Here is a 17061-nt window from a genome sequence, read left to right as displayed (position 1 = left end):
ATACACATCTAGATGTGTATAAGAGACAGGAGTGGCCGTTCATGGCAGGCTTGGGGCAGGCGAGCGGCCAAGTTGCTGCGAGCTTCAAGAGCAGCTGCACGGCCGTCCTGCTCACTGAGCAGTTCCTGCTCACCGACGCTCGATGTCTGCAGAACAATCAAGTGTGAGTAGAGGAGCTTAAGAAGAAATCTTTTATTTATAGAGAAAACACTCGTGGCATCTAAATATTAAACAGCATGCGACTCTTGCCAACATACATAATGTTTATGGTTTCATTGGATCAACCTTCCATTTAATGCAGACATCTCCGTTTTTCGATGTACAGACTTCAGCAGTCTCGGTGTTATAGACTTCACTGTTACACGAAGAAGTCAGTAACGAATTTAAAAATTCATTCAGTAATGAATTGAAACATACACTTTCAGTGAATTAAGGGGAATAAAAATAGTTCAACCGAAAATAAAATTCAGATGCTAAATGAGGGGAAATAGCATGACGGGAAACCCAGTTGATGTAGCATTTTATCACATGCTTCATCTAACATTGAACAGATCGTGGATGACGTAATTTCTGTGATGATCTTTGTTGATATTTTGCTTGACTTGCTGCAGAAACTACGCGGTTGTCGGGTACAACGCTGGTCCAGCAGCGGCAGTGTACGTGCCAATTGAGGCTCAGCTGACACCTCCTTACTATGTCAGAGGGAGCGACCACAACTCAGTGGCTCTCGTCAAGCTCGCGACTAACGTCAGCTTCAGCTGTGAGTTATTATCTTATAACATCAGTTCATGATATCACTTCTGACACGACATTCGCCTGGAGCCCCAGCGGATGCCAGGGCGGGTATTACATGAGAGCTGTCAGCCAGAATTAGGAAGCAAGGAATGGATCCAAGGACCAGTAAAAGTTATACTTGACGTCCATCGCACCACGTCCAAGATCCTCCCACCACCTGTGGAACAGACCGAGTTTCGAGTTAAAGTAGTCGCTTGTGTACATTGAGTAGTTGCTTGTGTACATCGAGTAGCTTCTTTGTAAAGGATTTCGGGACCACTACTCCAACCGTAGTAGAGAGAAGCTGGAAAATTCTAATTACGGTACAGGGTTAGTTCAGACAAGGAATCTACTGCAGTCACACCAACGCTACCAGACCTCGCCACGGGAGGCAAATCGAAAAACGCGTAACTTACTTAGTATTTAATAATCAATATAAATCAAAGAAGGAAAAGTAAAGGAAGCCAGGTTACAGGTGCCCTTGAACAGCGGGGGTAGTGAGATCGCCGGGGTTGCAAGGTTCCACCAGGATGCACGGTTCCAAAAGGATGCAAGATTCTACCAGGATGCAAGGTTCCACCAGGATGCAAGGTTCCACCAGGATGCAATGTTCTAAAAGGATGCAAGGTCCCACCAGGATGCAAGGTTCCAAACCAGGATGCAAGGTTCCACCAGGATGCAAGGTTCCACCAGGATGCAATGTTCTAAAAGGATGCAAGGTCCCACCAGGATGCAAGGTTCCAAAAGGATGCAAGGTTCCAAAAGGATTCAAGGTTCCAAAAAGATGCAAGGTTCCACCATGATGCAAGGTTCCACCAGGATGCAATGTTCTAAAAGGATGCAAGGTTCCAAAATGATGCAAGGTCCCACTCAGGATGCAAGGTTATACCAGGAAGCAAAGTTCCAAAAGGATGCAAGGTTCCAAAAGGATTCAAGGTTCCAAAAAGATGCAAGGTTCCACCAGGATGCAAGGTTCCACCATGATGCGAGGTTCCACCAGGATGCGAGGTTCCACCGGGATGCAAGGTTCCACCAGGATGTACGGTTCCACCAGGATGCACGGTTCCACCAGGATGCAATGTTGCACAAGGATTCAAGGTTCCAAAAGGATGAACGGTTCCACCAGGATGCAAGGTTCCAAAAGGATTCAAGGTTCCAAAAGGATGCACCGTTCCACCAGGATGCCAGGTTCCACCAAGATGAAAGTGGTGCGGCTGAGTTCAAAGCTTAAAGCACCATGGTAGGAGGATGAGGAGCTAGTACGTATTACTCGTGGATGAGTAGCCCCTTGGTGGCCAGTCAGGAGGTCTATCTGCAGCAAGGAGCACGGGGGTCAACAATAATAATGAACAGCAAGATTACAGTATGAGAAGACACGGTTGCAACGACAGAGTGATGATGTCGAAGTCGACAACGGAAAAGGATTTAGGAGTTAATATCGACAAAGAGGTGAAATTTTCTAAGCATATTGAAGGTCAAGTTAATAAAGCCAATAAACGACTTGGACTGATCAGACGCTTTTTCGAGTTACTAGATGCAAAAACGATGAAGCATTTGTTTGTTGCTGTCGTGCGCCCGAACCTAGAGTTTGGAAACGTCGTGTGGTCACCGAAATTTGAAAAGGACAAAAATTTAGTAGAGAGTGTTCAAAGACGCGCAACAAGGATAGTTCCGGGCTTGAAAGGTGAGTCCTATGAGGAAAGATTAAATATTATGAAGCTTCCAAGCCTCAGTTATCGACGTCTGCGTGGGGAGCTCATTGAAGTATACAAGTATACTCATGGCTTATACAAGGTCCCAGAAGGATTACTAGAATTTGAAACAAGAACCAACATCAGGGGCCACGGCTATAAATTAAAAAAACATCGTTGTAACACATCCATGCGACAACATTTCTTCTCGCTTCGAGTCACCGACATGTGGAACAGCCTCCCTGATAGCATCGTTGACGCTCAGAGTATGAACGCCTTCAAAAACAGACTAGACGAAGCTATGCAGGAGCATATGTTCAGTCTTAAAATGCCTAGCAAATTACGGACCAGGCAATAAGTCCAGCAGCTATCTCAATCAATCGTCAGTTATGGAAAGATCGAGTTCAAAAGGCTGGATCCCTTGTGAATCAAGTCACAAAAAGTTCAAGAATCGGCAAAAGGCCATGGGCCTATTTCTTCAACGCCGACACTTCTGTCCGGGGTAGACACAGAAAAGATCACCTGACACTTCTATTCTATTCTAATAACCGATTTATGGTTATTCGCATCGAAATGGCAAGCATGGGATGATCGAGGAGCCAAGGTTACCATGTTTGGAACAGATAAGAGAACCTAATCGATTGGTCGAAAATCACGAGCACTAATCTGGCCTAAGTGATTTCAGATCGAAGTTAGAACTAAGCGTAACTACAGCTTACCCGAGAGTGGAAACAAGAAGTGCGTGTTCCACCTGCCACGAATTTCAACGAGCTAATGACTAAGGCTAACTACGTGTACTTATTGGCTACGTAACTGCTGACGTGGCGCTGAAGATTGGCCGCTGTTGCCGTGCCAGATGAATGTCCTCTACACTCTTACGTACATCGAGTAATCGCTTGTGTACATCGAGTAGCCTCTTGTGTACATCGGGTAATCGCTCGTGTACATCGAGTAACCTCTTGTGTACATCGGGTAATCGCTCGTGTAAATCGAGTAACCTCTTGTGTACATCGGGTAATCGCTCGTGTACATCGAGTAACCTCTTGTGTACATCGGGTAATAGCTCGTGTACATCGGGCAGTCGCTTGTGTACATCGGGCAGTCACTTGTGTAAATTGAATCTAGTATGTCAATTCTGAAATAAACGTAACATAAAATAAAATTTAAGTAAAAACATCAGTGAAACCTTAAATGTTTGTATTTTATGTTTTCTCATTATACAGTTATGAGGCCGAACTGTGACTGATGTTGTTGATTTGAAATCTCTCCGCAATAATGGTAATATTAAGTAACGAACTAATAAAATTCAAATAATTTTTTAATTTTCTTTATTAATATAATTTATTGTATTTTGTTCAGCGAACGTTCAGCCAGTGTGCGTGCAACATCCACTTTCGCACGACAACTCGTCGAGCCTGACGGCCCTAAGCGCCGGCTACAGCATCGATGATGCTGGACGTAAGACGCTACCACTACACTGACTACAGCCTACATCCCCCAGACCCCCGACCCTTCATCCTCACCCCCATCATCCCCCCTGACCCCGACCCTTCATCCTCACCTTGAGCATCCCCCCTGACCCCGACCCTTCATCCTCACCCCCATCATCCCCCCTGACCCCCGACCCTAAAAGCTCTCATCATCAATAACATCTTTCTCTTGCATTCAGATAATTGTTGCAAGTTTATATTAATTTACTATTCTACTCATAGCAATATCGTAATATTTGGGATGTAGATAAAATCCACTATGAAAATTCAACGACAATTTAGTGATGAGAATTTTGAATAGAATTTTTTGATTTCGTTAGCTTTAAATGCCCGAGGCTTTATGACAGTTTGTGCTTGCAAATGATGAATGAGAGCACTACCAATGCAGTCATAACTACTATTGCGGTTACAACGTTTGCAGGCTTTAGCAATGATGTTTTGTGGCATACTTTACAGTGTATAAAGTTAACAAAAATTTACATCTTAATCGCACTAGGACTTAAGGAATAATGGGCAAAAGAGTGAATAAATGTTTTTTCTTCTCCAAGAAACGTAACGTCGAATGTATAAGAGAATAAATTACTAAGACACGCAATAAATCATGTTTCGAATTAAAACTATCGCTTGATAACCGAATCTCGTTGTGTAATGCATATATTAGTTTTTGGAATTTTAAAATCCAATTTTTGCGATGTTCCCAACTGATATTCTGGTAAGAAATTAGGTTTACATTCTATATATATATATATCAATCAAATATCCATTTAGACAATGACTATAAATTAATAGCTTCCATCAATTTACATATTAACTACAAATGCCTGAATCAGAATTATAAAACGCAAATTTCTGACTAGGTGGGCCAAGGTTAATTAGGCAAAGCGAGTAGGCATGTTCCGGCATTTTACTAGACACTTGATTATTTAATTAGAATTTGTTCACTAGTTGGCACATGTCTCTGAGAGAAATTTTATATTATACTAACAAGATTGATATTTAGGAAGGCAAATATTTAGTTAGGCAAATAAGTTTGTACTGAAAAGAAATGCAAATTCTGATCAGTAGTCGCTTGTGGCACTCAGAGCTGCAGTTCGGGACCGGCCTGGAGGTTGTGGGGCGGCAGATCAACCAAGTTTGTTCCGACTCGCGTTTTGTGAACTTCAACGTCCCGCCTGAGAAGTACACTTGTGCCTCCAACATACTGGCATGCGTGAGTACACTTGTACCTCCAACATACTGGCATGCGTGAGTACACTTGTACCTCCAACATACTGGCATGCGTGAGTACACTTGTACCTCCAACATATTGCCTGCTCCCCCAACATTCCGGGTTCTTTCAACTTATTAAAAAGAGTAGATAGTTTTTCTCACACATTATTATTGAAGTGTAGTCAAAGAGATATATTTAGCTCATTAGATCCTCTGAGTTAATATGGCTTATATATTATATATTGTATATTATAATATATAATATTTGGCAGGAATTCCTGGCTAACCCCCCCGTGCTGTTGGAGGAGGAGATCAACGGGGGGACGTACCTGGTGGTGGGGGTGGGGGGTGACAACAGTAACTTCTGCAAGGGTGACGCGATGGCCTTCGTGCGCGTGGGTGAACACTTGGCCTGGATCAAGAGCATCGCCTTCCCCCAGGGCGACCCTGTACTCACGGCCTTCGGATGAGCCCTTGAACTTCCATGCTAATATTAAGGGCAGCGACTTGGTCAAAAACCGAAAATTTCGACTTTTCCGTTTATTAGGCTCATTTTAAAGGTCCAGAAAACGAAAATTTTGACTTTTCCGTTTTTTAGGCTCATTTTAAAGGTCCAGAAAACGGAAATTTTGACTTTTCTGTTTTTAGGCTCATTTTAAAGGTCCAGAAAACGGAAATTTTTACTTTTCTGTTTTTAGGCTCATTTTAAAGGTCCAGAAAACGAAAATTTTGACTTTTCCGTTCTTAGGCTAATTTTAAAAGGTCCAGAAAACGAAAATTTTGACTTTTCCGTTTTTTAGGCTCATTTTAAAGGCCCTGAATACGAAAATTTTGACTTTTCCGTTTTTAGGCTCATTTATAGGTCTAGAAAACGAAAATTTTGACTTTTCCGTTTTTTTAGGCTCATTTTAAAGGTCCAGAAAACGAAAATTTTGACTTTTCCGTTTTTTAGGCTCATTTTAAAGGCCCTGAAAACGAAAATTTTGACTTTTCCGTTTTTAGGCTCATTTATAGGTCCAGAAAACGAAAATTTTGACTTTTCCGTTTTTTTAGGCTCATTTTAAAGGTCCAGAAAACGAAAATTTTGACTTTTCCGTTTTTAAGGCTCATTTTAAAGGTCCAGAAATCGAAAATTTCGACTTTTCGTTTTTTAGGCTCATTTTAAAGGTCCAGAAAACAAAAATTTTGACTTTTCCGTTTTTTAGGCTCATTTTAAAGGTCCAGATAACGAAAGTTTTGACTTTTCCGTTTTTTAGGCTCATTTTAAAGGTCCAGAAAACGAAAATTTTGACTTTTCCGTTTTTTAGGCTCATTTTAAAGGTCCAGAAAATGCGTCATCTTAAAAGCCCAAAGCCATGTTCGTGTGTTCATTTGTTCGTTCACGAGAACCGTGGAAGCGCAAGTAAAACCTATACCTTCATTGATCACAAATTTCCGTTTTTTGGCTCTCCTGAAAAGGTTAAATTTTCATCTCAAAAACCTATCTCCTCTTTTGATTTTCAAGCTACAGCATTGAGATAGATAATTCGATTCATAAAAAAATCTTTTTCGATTCCCAGGTCATATTCTCGATTACGCTTTAGTTTGTATTATATATTGAAAAAACAGTTGGGGTGAGAGGGCGAAAATAAAAAAGAAGAAAATTCCCAATCCCCACTCAAATAAATTAGAATTTGTAGAAAGTCGTCAGTGGATCGATAGATTTGGTCTTTACGAATGTCTTTCGATCTTGTAGCACGAATTGAATGAGGAGATAGAGTTTTTCAGTGCCTGCTTTTATGACGTTTTCTATGAATTTCACGTTATCCATAATTTTACCAACTTTTAAAATGATCCGTCAGTAAATTAGAAAGTTTTTTTGGCCAAGACGCTCACCTAGGAAAAATAAATTTGTATGAACCACTTCATAATATAAAATTCCGCGAAAAGAGACGTTCTATTATTACCATTTGTATGAACCACTTCATTATATAACAATTTCGCGAAATTAAATATTCTATTATTAACATATTTGAGCCCCAAAAGTCGTTCCTACTAGTATTGAACTAGCAGTGCACTAGCGCATGCTAGCTTACATACACAAGGCGGGAACAAATTACACTCGAAAATAAGAGTGGCAAAAAACTGGAAAATGTGAGTAGCACATACACTCAAAAATGTGAGTAGCTCACACACTCAAAAATGTGAGTAGCTCACACACTCAAAAATGTGAGTAGCTCACACACTCAAAAATGTGAGTAGCTCACACACTCAAAAATGTGAGTAGCTCACACACTCAAAAATGTGAGTAGCTCACACACTCAAAAATGTGAGTAGCTCACACACTCAAAAATGTGAGTAGCTCACACACTCAAAAATGTGAGTAGCTCACACACTCAAAAATGTGAGTAGCTCACACACTCAAAAATGTGAGTAGCTCACACACTCAAAAATGTGAGTAGCTCACACACTCAAAAATGTGAGTAGCTCACACACTCAAAAATGTGAGTAGCTCACACACTCAAAAATGTGAGTAGCTCACACACTCAAAAATGTGAGTAGCTCACACACTCAAAAATGTGAGTAGCTCACACACTCAAAAATGTGAGTAGCTCACACACTCAAAAATGTGAGTAGCTCACACACTCAAAAATGTGAGTAGCTCACACACTCAAAAATGTGAGTAGCTCACACACTCAAAAATGTGAGTAGCTCACACACTCAAAAATGTGAGTAGCTCACACACTCAAAAATGTGAGTAGCTCACACACTCAAAAATGTGAGTAGCTCACACACTCAAAAATGTGAGTAGCTCACACACTCAAAAATGTGAGTAGCTCACACACTCANCCCCCAGCCGTCCCCAGCCCCTCCACGCTACCCCTCCCCCCCTCTCCCAGAGTCCCCTACACCAACAACCGTTTCCAATATTGTAGTTCGATTTCCCAAGTCGAGTCGGGATCTCTTGCCAGTTATTTGCCAGGTTCTTTTGAATTAAGATTGAAACTTATTTTCATTGATGCTAACATCTACACATATATATACATACATATGTTTGTGAGAGTTATCTTCCCTGTGAAGCTATTATTCTTGATAGTGACTCGTGATGTTCGTGTGACTCGTGATCCTTGACCAAACGCCATGTTCTTCAGCACACTAGTTCGGAGCCAGGCAATCCAAACCACTAGATGCAAGCCTTTAATTGATAGCTTAACGAGAAATGCATTATGGGCGTGCAATGTACGGGAGCGCAGCCGTGCACCATCAATTTTGTGCACCAATAAGCCCTGAATCGAACGCCTTGGATTTTTCCGGACCTACACCAATCAGCCGTGCACCACTCGGCTTTGTCCTCTTCCGGCCTTGACCACCACCTGCCGTGCACCACCAGGCCGCGGATCGAATAGCCGTTCGACCGAGGGCTGGTTCGACCCACGGCTCAGCTCATGGTCAACTCAGCCATTCATCCAACTCTGGTTGATAAATGAGTACCTGGCTTGTCCAGGGTGTTGTGTAATGCAATCAAATGGTTCTGGCGGGTCAGCGAGCCAGTGATGGTCGTAGAACTTCCAGTGGTACCAAGTGCCCGGAAAAACTGACCTATTACCCCCCCTCCCTAGTCGCCACTGCCAGGATGGGCAATTACAACAACAACAACAACCCACGGCCTAGATACGGACGGCTTGAAGTGTTGAAGGCTACATTCCGGAAGGCAGGAATCATGATGGTCCATTACATCCAGGGCAGTGGTGGTCTTCGGCAGGCGACCCTAATGTACACTTCTTGATGCATGACTGTGTGTGCACTGCACACTTCTTGATGCATGACTGGGTGTGCACTGCATACTTCTTGATGCATGACTGTGTGTGCACTGCACTGCATCATGCACCTCAATACCCACCACTGCACCAGTGGACCGTTGCAATGATGAAGTACAGAAGACGGGAGGCCAGCCTCTGCCAAGCCTGCACTGCGCGCCTGATCGTTAAGGGAGGCGTCTGTGTCGGCGGCCCCTGGCGCAGATGTTATGATACTTCTGAAGTAGGAACACTTCAAGACTTAAATGAAACCAGTGATACTTGAGTAACATGAGCAAGTAAGAGACTGATACTTGAGCAACTAGAGCAAGTAAGAGACTGGTACTTGAGCAACAAGAGCAAGTAAGAGACTGGTACTTGAGCAACACGAGCAAGTAAGCGACTGGTACTTGAGTAACAAGAGCAAGTAAGAGACTGGTACTTGAGTAACAAGAGCAAGTAAGAGACTGGTACTTGAGTAACAAGAGCAAGTAAGCAACTGGTACTTGAGCAACACGAGCGAGTAAGAGACTGATACTTACCTTGGAGCAACACGAGCAAGTAAGAGACTGATGCTTGAACAACACGAGCAAGTAAGAGACTGATACTTGAGCAACACGAGCAAGTAAGAGACTGGTACTTGAGCAACACGAGCAAGTAAGAGACTGATACTTGAGCAACACGACGAATTAAGCGAATGATACTTAAGCAACACAGGCAAAGTAAGAGACTGATACTTACCTAGGAGCAACACGAGCAAGTATAATAATTAAACTTCAGACGAAGTCTGTAGTTAAAGCGTCAGCAACAGATGTAAAATACATGAGCGCGTGGTAACCGATACAGACCGCGTTTCCTATCAATATTTCATCGTCTCTTTCAATATATCTTCAATTTTGTCTATTCACAACCAATTCCCTACATAACCTCACACTAAGATAAAATACGCTCGAGCTTGCGACTATAACATGCACAGTACATCTCTACTGTTATCACCTCGCGATTTAAGACAGAGGCAAATACTACACAAATAAATTTGTATGGATATAACAATATTTCTGAAAATTTCTTGTTGATAAATCAGCTAAAAAAACGCTCTCTTCTTATGATAATTTGTATCAAAAAATCAAATCCTTGTAAGCTGAGTGACCATCTTGACAGACGTGAATGTTAGTTTTTATTCTGTCTCATCCAATGTAGAGGTGCGTGGTCTCTTCTTACTTGAAGCGCTTGCCAAACAACTAAATAATGAAAATTGACACTCCAGTTAATCGCTAATAGTTCCCGTTCTATTAAAGAATAGTTAAGTTCCGCTGTATTCATCCTCCTAATAATTAATGGTAGAAAACAACCGCAGCGACAGTTGCTGGTATCGTCTGAAGTTTGCATTGCTCATCATACGAGGAACGACGAGCGCGACATGTGCGGCAGTGAATTCAGCGTTGACTCGGGATTGTAATCCAAATCAATACATCGTTTCATCTCTTCCTTAGCATATCAGTTAAACATGCAACATGATTAAATCTTCTATAAACTAGTAAGTTAGTACTTGATGGCAGAATTTTATTTTTTGTAACGAGCTATTAATGACCATATAATTAATTCATAGATTTAAATTATCAGAGAGTGGAACAATTCTTCAAATGCTGTTGGTAGATAAAATATAAGTTTTAGGAAGTAGTTTTAGTTTAATAACGACGTTTTGAATGCAACAAACATTCATTTTCCTGTTACAAAAAGCATTGAATATTGAAATCTCTTGAAATCCAAGAGATAGACTCAAGTCAAGACTTAGTCTCGCAAGCAAGCATCCAAGATGAAGTGAAGTGTTAATGTGCTTATATTATCATTTATTGATTATTTAAATGTGTTTATTTGAAAGTGTATTAATAAAGTGTTTTAAGAAGTATTCATCAATATCCAGAAACTATACGATCATGTAGGCTAATTGGGTGTTCTGAGAGCCCCAAAAATGTCGGGCCACTGCATGATGACGATGCTGGTGCACGAGTTCCTCCAGCACAATGCGAGTGACGGTCTGGTTGTGAGCTTGTCTCATGTGGTTCACTTGCCATCCAGTTTAAAGGTGAATGAGACAGCGCCTCGGTGTCCTGATTTTTAGTCTAATTTGTTCCATGTTTTCCAAATCATGAAAAAAAACATTGGTTGAAGCAAAATTTATAGACTACCGACCTCTCGAATAACTCCCGCATTTTTGCAGGGGCCTTTATTGTTGCGTTTAGTTCGGAGTTTGACGTTGCTGTCAAGGGTGTCACGAAGCCTGTTGAATTCATCGCCGATCTTGAGACGAATATCAAAGCTTCTTGTAACTTGAAACTAAATGTTTGTTGCATTCGAAACGTCGTTATTAAACTAAAACTGCTTCCTGAAACCTGCCTTTCGATCTACCAGCGCCATTTGAAGAATTGTTCCACTCTCTGATAATTTAAATCATCGAATTCTCGCACGTGTATAAACTAATAAATATATAAATAAGTACGGCCATCTATGATACTACGTCCTCGTCGGCCGTGACTTTGTCGTGAGACAGCACGAGAAGCAGCACGAAAGCAATAGAATTAATAGAAAGTCATGACCATACATATGATTAGCGCCGTGCAAACAATGAAAATTAAGTACTGCCCTTAAAAATGCCACGACACTGTCGACCGTGAGACATCTTCAGTAATGAAGAAGAGTACGTCAGAACAGCCACAAAGACCTGCATGCCAGGCCATGCGTTCAAAATTCGCTAAATGAACGTAAGTACTTACGCTCTATTTTCTTGTCTATGATTGGTGGATTTCGCTTGAAAGGCCGTCAATGATTGGCTGATGAACTTACGATCTCTTAACTATTTTTGAAAGTATGGGCCCAGATATAAGCAATACGTATGAAATGCAGCAGTCACTAAAAAACGGCCGTCAGTACGTGGCAAAGAACTTCGTGATCGATATGGTCACGGGAACGCGACCGTACCATTCCATGTTCTGGCTTGCGTACAATACAGTACAGTCGTACTGGTCCGAAGTATTTACACAGCTTGGGTATAAATGGTAGATATTCAATCACTATATACACAGCTCGGGTATATATGATTTATATTCAATAACAATATTCAAAAATAAAAAGCAGTGGACCTGCCTTGGGGCGTGCGTCTTCTACTGGATTAAAGAGCAGATATATGTTCCTTGGAGTTGTTATATATCTGCTGCAGCTGCTTCAGTATATCTGCTGGAGCTGCTTCAGTATATCTGCTGGAGCTGCTTCAGTATATCTGCTGGAGCTGCTTCAGTATATCTGCTGGAGCTGCTTCAGTATATCTGCTGGAGCTGCTTCAGTATATCTGCTGGAGCTGCTTCAGTATATCTGCTGGAGCTGCTTCAGTATATCTGCTGGAGCTGCTTCAGTATATCTGCTGGAGCTGCTTCAGTATATCTGCTGGAGCTGCTTCAGTATATCTGCTGGAGCTGCTTCAGTATATCTGCTGGAGCTGCTTCAGTATATCTGCTGGAGCTGCTTCAGTATATCTGCTGGAGCTGCTTCAGTATATCTGCTGGAGCTGCTTCAGTATATCTGCTGGAGCTGCTTCAGTATATCTGCTGGAGCTGCTTCAGTATATCTGCTGGAGCTGCTTCAGTATATCTGCTGGAGCTGCTTCAGTATATCTGCTGGAGCTGCTTCAGTATATCTGCTGGAGCTGCTTCAGTATATCTGCTGGAGCTGCTTCAGTATATCTGCTGGAGCTGCTTCAGTATACATGAATGTATCAGACCCTGACGTGTAAGAAGTTTTGCGTAGCAGCTATGCCTTTCTGATACTGCAGCTATATCATCACCAGTCGTCAAGCAAAAGCCGTATTATAAGTCGCAGCCGTATTATCAGCAGCTAAACAAGCAGCAGCGGCAGCCGTATTGTCAGCAGCTAAACAAGCAGCAGCGACAGCCGTATTGTCAGCAGCTAAACAAGCAGCAGCGACAGCCGTATTGTCAGCAGCTAAACAAGCAACAGAAGCAGCCGTATAGTCAGCAGCTACACAAGCAGCAACGGCAGCCGTATAGAAAACAACATATTAGTTATTACTCATCACACGAATAAGTTGCTGCTATGCAGTAGTTTTTACAACATATTCGTTGTCCCACGTAGGACAAAATTTCCAGCAGCCGGCACTACAGATGCAGCTTTATGCCGCAGCTGTATAGACAGCAGCTGTATAAGGCGGCAGAGAGACGCTGCATTGGCCGTGAAAATGTCTGCAATCCTCCCACTTAAAGCTGCTGTGCTACTTCTTGTACAGCTGCTGCAGCTGCGACGTGCAGCATTGCAGCGATTTACCACAAGCAACAATCGAGCGAAGGTTCCACCGCATCGTACGTACAAAACTGAACCACGTCGTAGAAATGTGCCCACATGCGACATCCGTCTACAAGTTTCTTGTATCAAGAAGTTGAAAATATTTATAGCTTTTCCATCTCATCTTGGAATTTAATAATATTTTTTAACCAATAATTTCAACATTGACGTATTCAACAACTTGAACAAATTATTGACACGGCAAGGTTCAATCAAATTAGCGCAGGAACGTCTTATTTCGCTTGTGGATCTTCGTGCAATTTGTTGACAGCAAAGCATTAGTAACTCAAAGGCTAGTTAAATAATAAACTGATAAAATATGAGCCTTTAAAATATAAGTTTAAAAATTAATTTTTAAAGACAACCCTTCTAAAAAATCCAGTGTCTCCAATGTAAAATATGTACAATGAATTTCTAATTTTAATTTTTAATATTTAAAAAATTAATTTTTTAATTATTTCAATACATAAAAGAAATTAAATTTTCAAAATTATTTATTCTGTCAATTGATTCATGCATTGTCTCGGACTTTACGCAAGTCTGCAAAATTTCAGATCGATAGGATAAGTAGAAGTGTGTTAAATTTCGATTATTAGATTTGTAGCAGACAGACAAACAAGAAGTGAAGTTAAAGAGAAGTGTTGTAAAATGTACAGTAACGTAAATAATCTAATTGATAAGCATCCAGACGTATTCCATAGAATATTAAAAAATATTTAAATAGATAGCAATTCTCTGATCAATGTCATGCTTTCAAAACGATTGTAACGTTGGCCGCGATCACGCTGATAACGCGCCCGTATCTTCGCTAACATTAGACAGTCCCGGTCTATTTTTAAAATATAACAGACCGTCCCGGTTTATTCTTCAACGACGAGGTTTCTATGCTATACTTCACTACAGACTCCAGAGCTCGTGCTAGTGAACCACATTGCGCGAACAAACAATTATTTATTCATCACAAAACGTACTTATTAATTTCTCAAGTTATTTAAACATGATCAAGTTCGCCAATTTTATTACCAGTGTAAGGTAAATTAACGAACCATCAACACAAAAGACACAACTCTGTGACGTCCGCGTTTGCGGAATTTCATACAGATTCCGGAATATTGGCTAGTCAGTTTTTGGACTCGTTTACAAATGATACTGGAACATACACCCTCGTTTTGAAATTGTTGATTAGCTATTGTTGCGATGCTTGCATCGCTCTGTGCTGACAATCCTCTTCACGTGTCCACAGTTGTTGTGGCTGCGTCTGCAATATACTCCCATACAGTTGTGGAGCTACATGGACAAGTCTTCGAAGCTCCAATAATCACCAATCACCACCACCACTCGTTTACAAAATACTGCTTACTTGTACCCTATTAATCTTCCAGTTTATGACTCATAAACAAATTAGCAAGATAACGCTGCTTTTTTACATCAAAAATGCTACATTTTACGTCTAATTTTCTTGAAAAATTTACATTCATCATTGTTATAGACGTAAGGGATAAAGGAACAGTCGTGTATATAAGCCATAAGGCTCACAGCATGTAACATTATATTAAAATATATATTATAATTGCTAAAAATAATGAAAAATTTAAAGTCGGGATACATTTTTTTAGACATACTTTTTCGCATCTGCAGTTTTTGCGGATGAGAACCAATTTCTAGAGACACGAGACTGCGGCTTGAGGCTGACATCAGGAGCTCGTATGTCAGTGCATTCTCTACGGCAGAGTAACACAACTCCCATATATAGGACAGAAATCTTCGTACATCCTACTCCTCCATGCCTCATCTCTACGCGGTACATCCTACTCCTCCATGCCTCATCTCTACGCGGTACATCCTACTACTACATGCCTCATCTCTACGCGGTACATCCTACTACTACATGCCTCATCTCTACGCGGTACATCCTACTCCTACATGCCTCATCTCTACGCGGTACATCCTACTCCTACATGCCTCATCTCTACGCGGTACATCCTACTCCTACATGACCATTTTATCTGGACGGGAATGGCGTTTCAATCCTAGCATTTCTAAAGATTTTCCATACATCTTACTTCAATATTGGTGATCATTGGAGACTCTTTACGAAGCTTTGAGGAGCGAAAAACTCATTGCTAACTATAATAAAAATATCTTAAAATTTTCACATATTTCCAAATATTGCGAGAATAACGCTTTCATCATTCAACTGCAGCATTTTGTTTTATTCAAGTGATGATGGTTGACCAACACACACGCAGGTAAACAAGTGGGTCATACTGTTCAAATAGTGACACACTTCCTGCCTGTAGCACTGATACGTTCTTTTTCAGGGCTAAACTGAGTCAAGATGACCCAGGTATTGACAAAAGTGCTTCACTATTTGGACAAGGTCCCATCAATTTCTCTGAGTGCAGACGAGTTTTTACAAATCTTCAGGGTAACTATTCCACACGGTATCCTCGCTTCGTTGAATTGCTCTTCGCAAATGTTACTCTAATTCCAAGATTTTTCACGGCCTTTGATCTAACATACGCAGACCCGAGATCTCCCTCTCCCTCCGCTGCAACCAACAACATTCAATAAGTTGATAATTGATTGCGCGACTGACAGCTCTCCCACCCACACAGATGGAACCCTGTACCTCCAAATGTATGGGGTCAGTATAGGAACAGGTGTCACTCTTGCCAACTTACAAATAACCGCTTTACAAAATTAGATCCTTGAAGCAAATCCCCACATAAAAATATATATCATTTGCCGACACGCCAATGACTGCTTCATAGTCACCGATTCCGTTTCATCCCTCCTACAACTCAAGAAGCTACTCGAAAACAACTCCGTACGGAAATTCATTTATGAAATCGGAACATGCAACAAACGAGTTTCCTGGACCTTAACGATGAAGAAACTAATAGTTTCACGTCAGTACCTATATTAGAAGTTGACCAAAATCAGCATCTACACCACCGCACGAAGTGAATGCCCCAAACAATATATAGACTTTACCATCAAGTCATTCATTCACGACATTTATAAAATATCGTCCACTTGGCAGTTATTTCACGACAGTATCATTAAACTCAAGCAAGCTTGATTCACAACTCCAGCAAGCGTGTTACCCTAATTCACTCCTCGGTAATATTTTGAATAACTACCTCGCATGAATCGGCAGTAAAAAACTGGGATACCAATAACAGATGCAAGTAACCCCGACCTCCCGCAAGGCCGAAAATACAAACATACAAAACTAAAGAGAAGCAAATGATCAGAAACAACGTCAGATGTACCAACAACCACCTGCTACAACAGATAAACTCCTACAAAAGCCTCACCGTAACAAGCCTCATCACAAGGAGCAACACAGTTCCAAGTATACCGACCCTGAAGCAAACAAATGTCATACCAATACACTTGCAACTTTGACGAGTGTAGGTTCGTAACCGTTCGTACGTCGGCACGACTATTACAATCAGTCACGACGGCTCACAGTTCATCTACTTTCTGGAGGACCACAAACGCATGTAATGGACCACCACAATATATAATTAACTAGGGAAGAACTTTTATAGACTAGAAAATCCTACACGTCATGACCGGACTTCAACAGACTATAAATAATAGAAGCAATTCCGATTCAGCGCAATAATTCATGCACACTTACACAACCGATCAACTGGATCTCAACGTATTTTGGAGCTTCACAACTAGAAAAACAGTAAACTGGACAGGACAAGAACCTTACTTGTTCCTCATTTACTACTTTAATTTAGTCTTTTC

At 41.2% G+C, this 17061-nt stretch overlaps 1 protein-coding gene across 1 annotated transcript; it reads left to right on the top strand.

Moving 5' to 3' along the window:
- The first annotated feature begins 35 nt into the window (after nt 1-35).
- LOC108671699 (serine protease 33-like) lies at nt 36-5755 on the top strand. Its single transcript, XM_018159268.2, has 5 exons — nt 36-163; nt 612-760; nt 3825-3923; nt 5038-5165; nt 5437-5755. The coding sequence occupies exons 1-5, from the start codon at nt 42-44 to the stop codon at nt 5632-5634; spliced, it is 696 nt and encodes a 231-aa protein (XP_018014757.1). The 5' UTR covers nt 36-41; the 3' UTR covers nt 5635-5755.
- Nucleotides 5756-17061: the final 11306 nt, after the last annotated feature.

This window comes from Hyalella azteca, unplaced genomic scaffold, assembly GCF_000764305.2.
Source record: "Hyalella azteca isolate HAZT.00-mixed unplaced genomic scaffold, Hazt_2.0.2 contig9004, whole genome shotgun sequence".
Taxonomy (NCBI): Eukaryota; Metazoa; Arthropoda; class Malacostraca; order Amphipoda; family Hyalellidae; genus Hyalella; species Hyalella azteca.
This window is presented reverse-complemented; position numbering and strand designations above follow the sequence as displayed.

What these genes read in the sequence shown, in the direction of transcription:
- LOC108671699 (XM_018159268.2), top strand. Translation starts at nt 42, where the DNA reads ATGGCAGGCTTGGGGCAGGCGAGCGGCCAAGTTGCTGCGAGCTTCAAG. An exon ending in TGTCTGCAGAACAATCAAGT is followed by an intron (nt 164 to 611) that starts GTGAGTAGAGGA and finishes GACTTGCTGCAG; the next exon opens with AAACTACGCGGTTGTCGGGT. An exon ending in CCTCCAACATACTGGCATGC is followed by an intron (nt 5,166 to 5,436) that starts GTGAGTACACTT and finishes AATATTTGGCAG; the next exon opens with GAATTCCTGGCTAACCCCCC.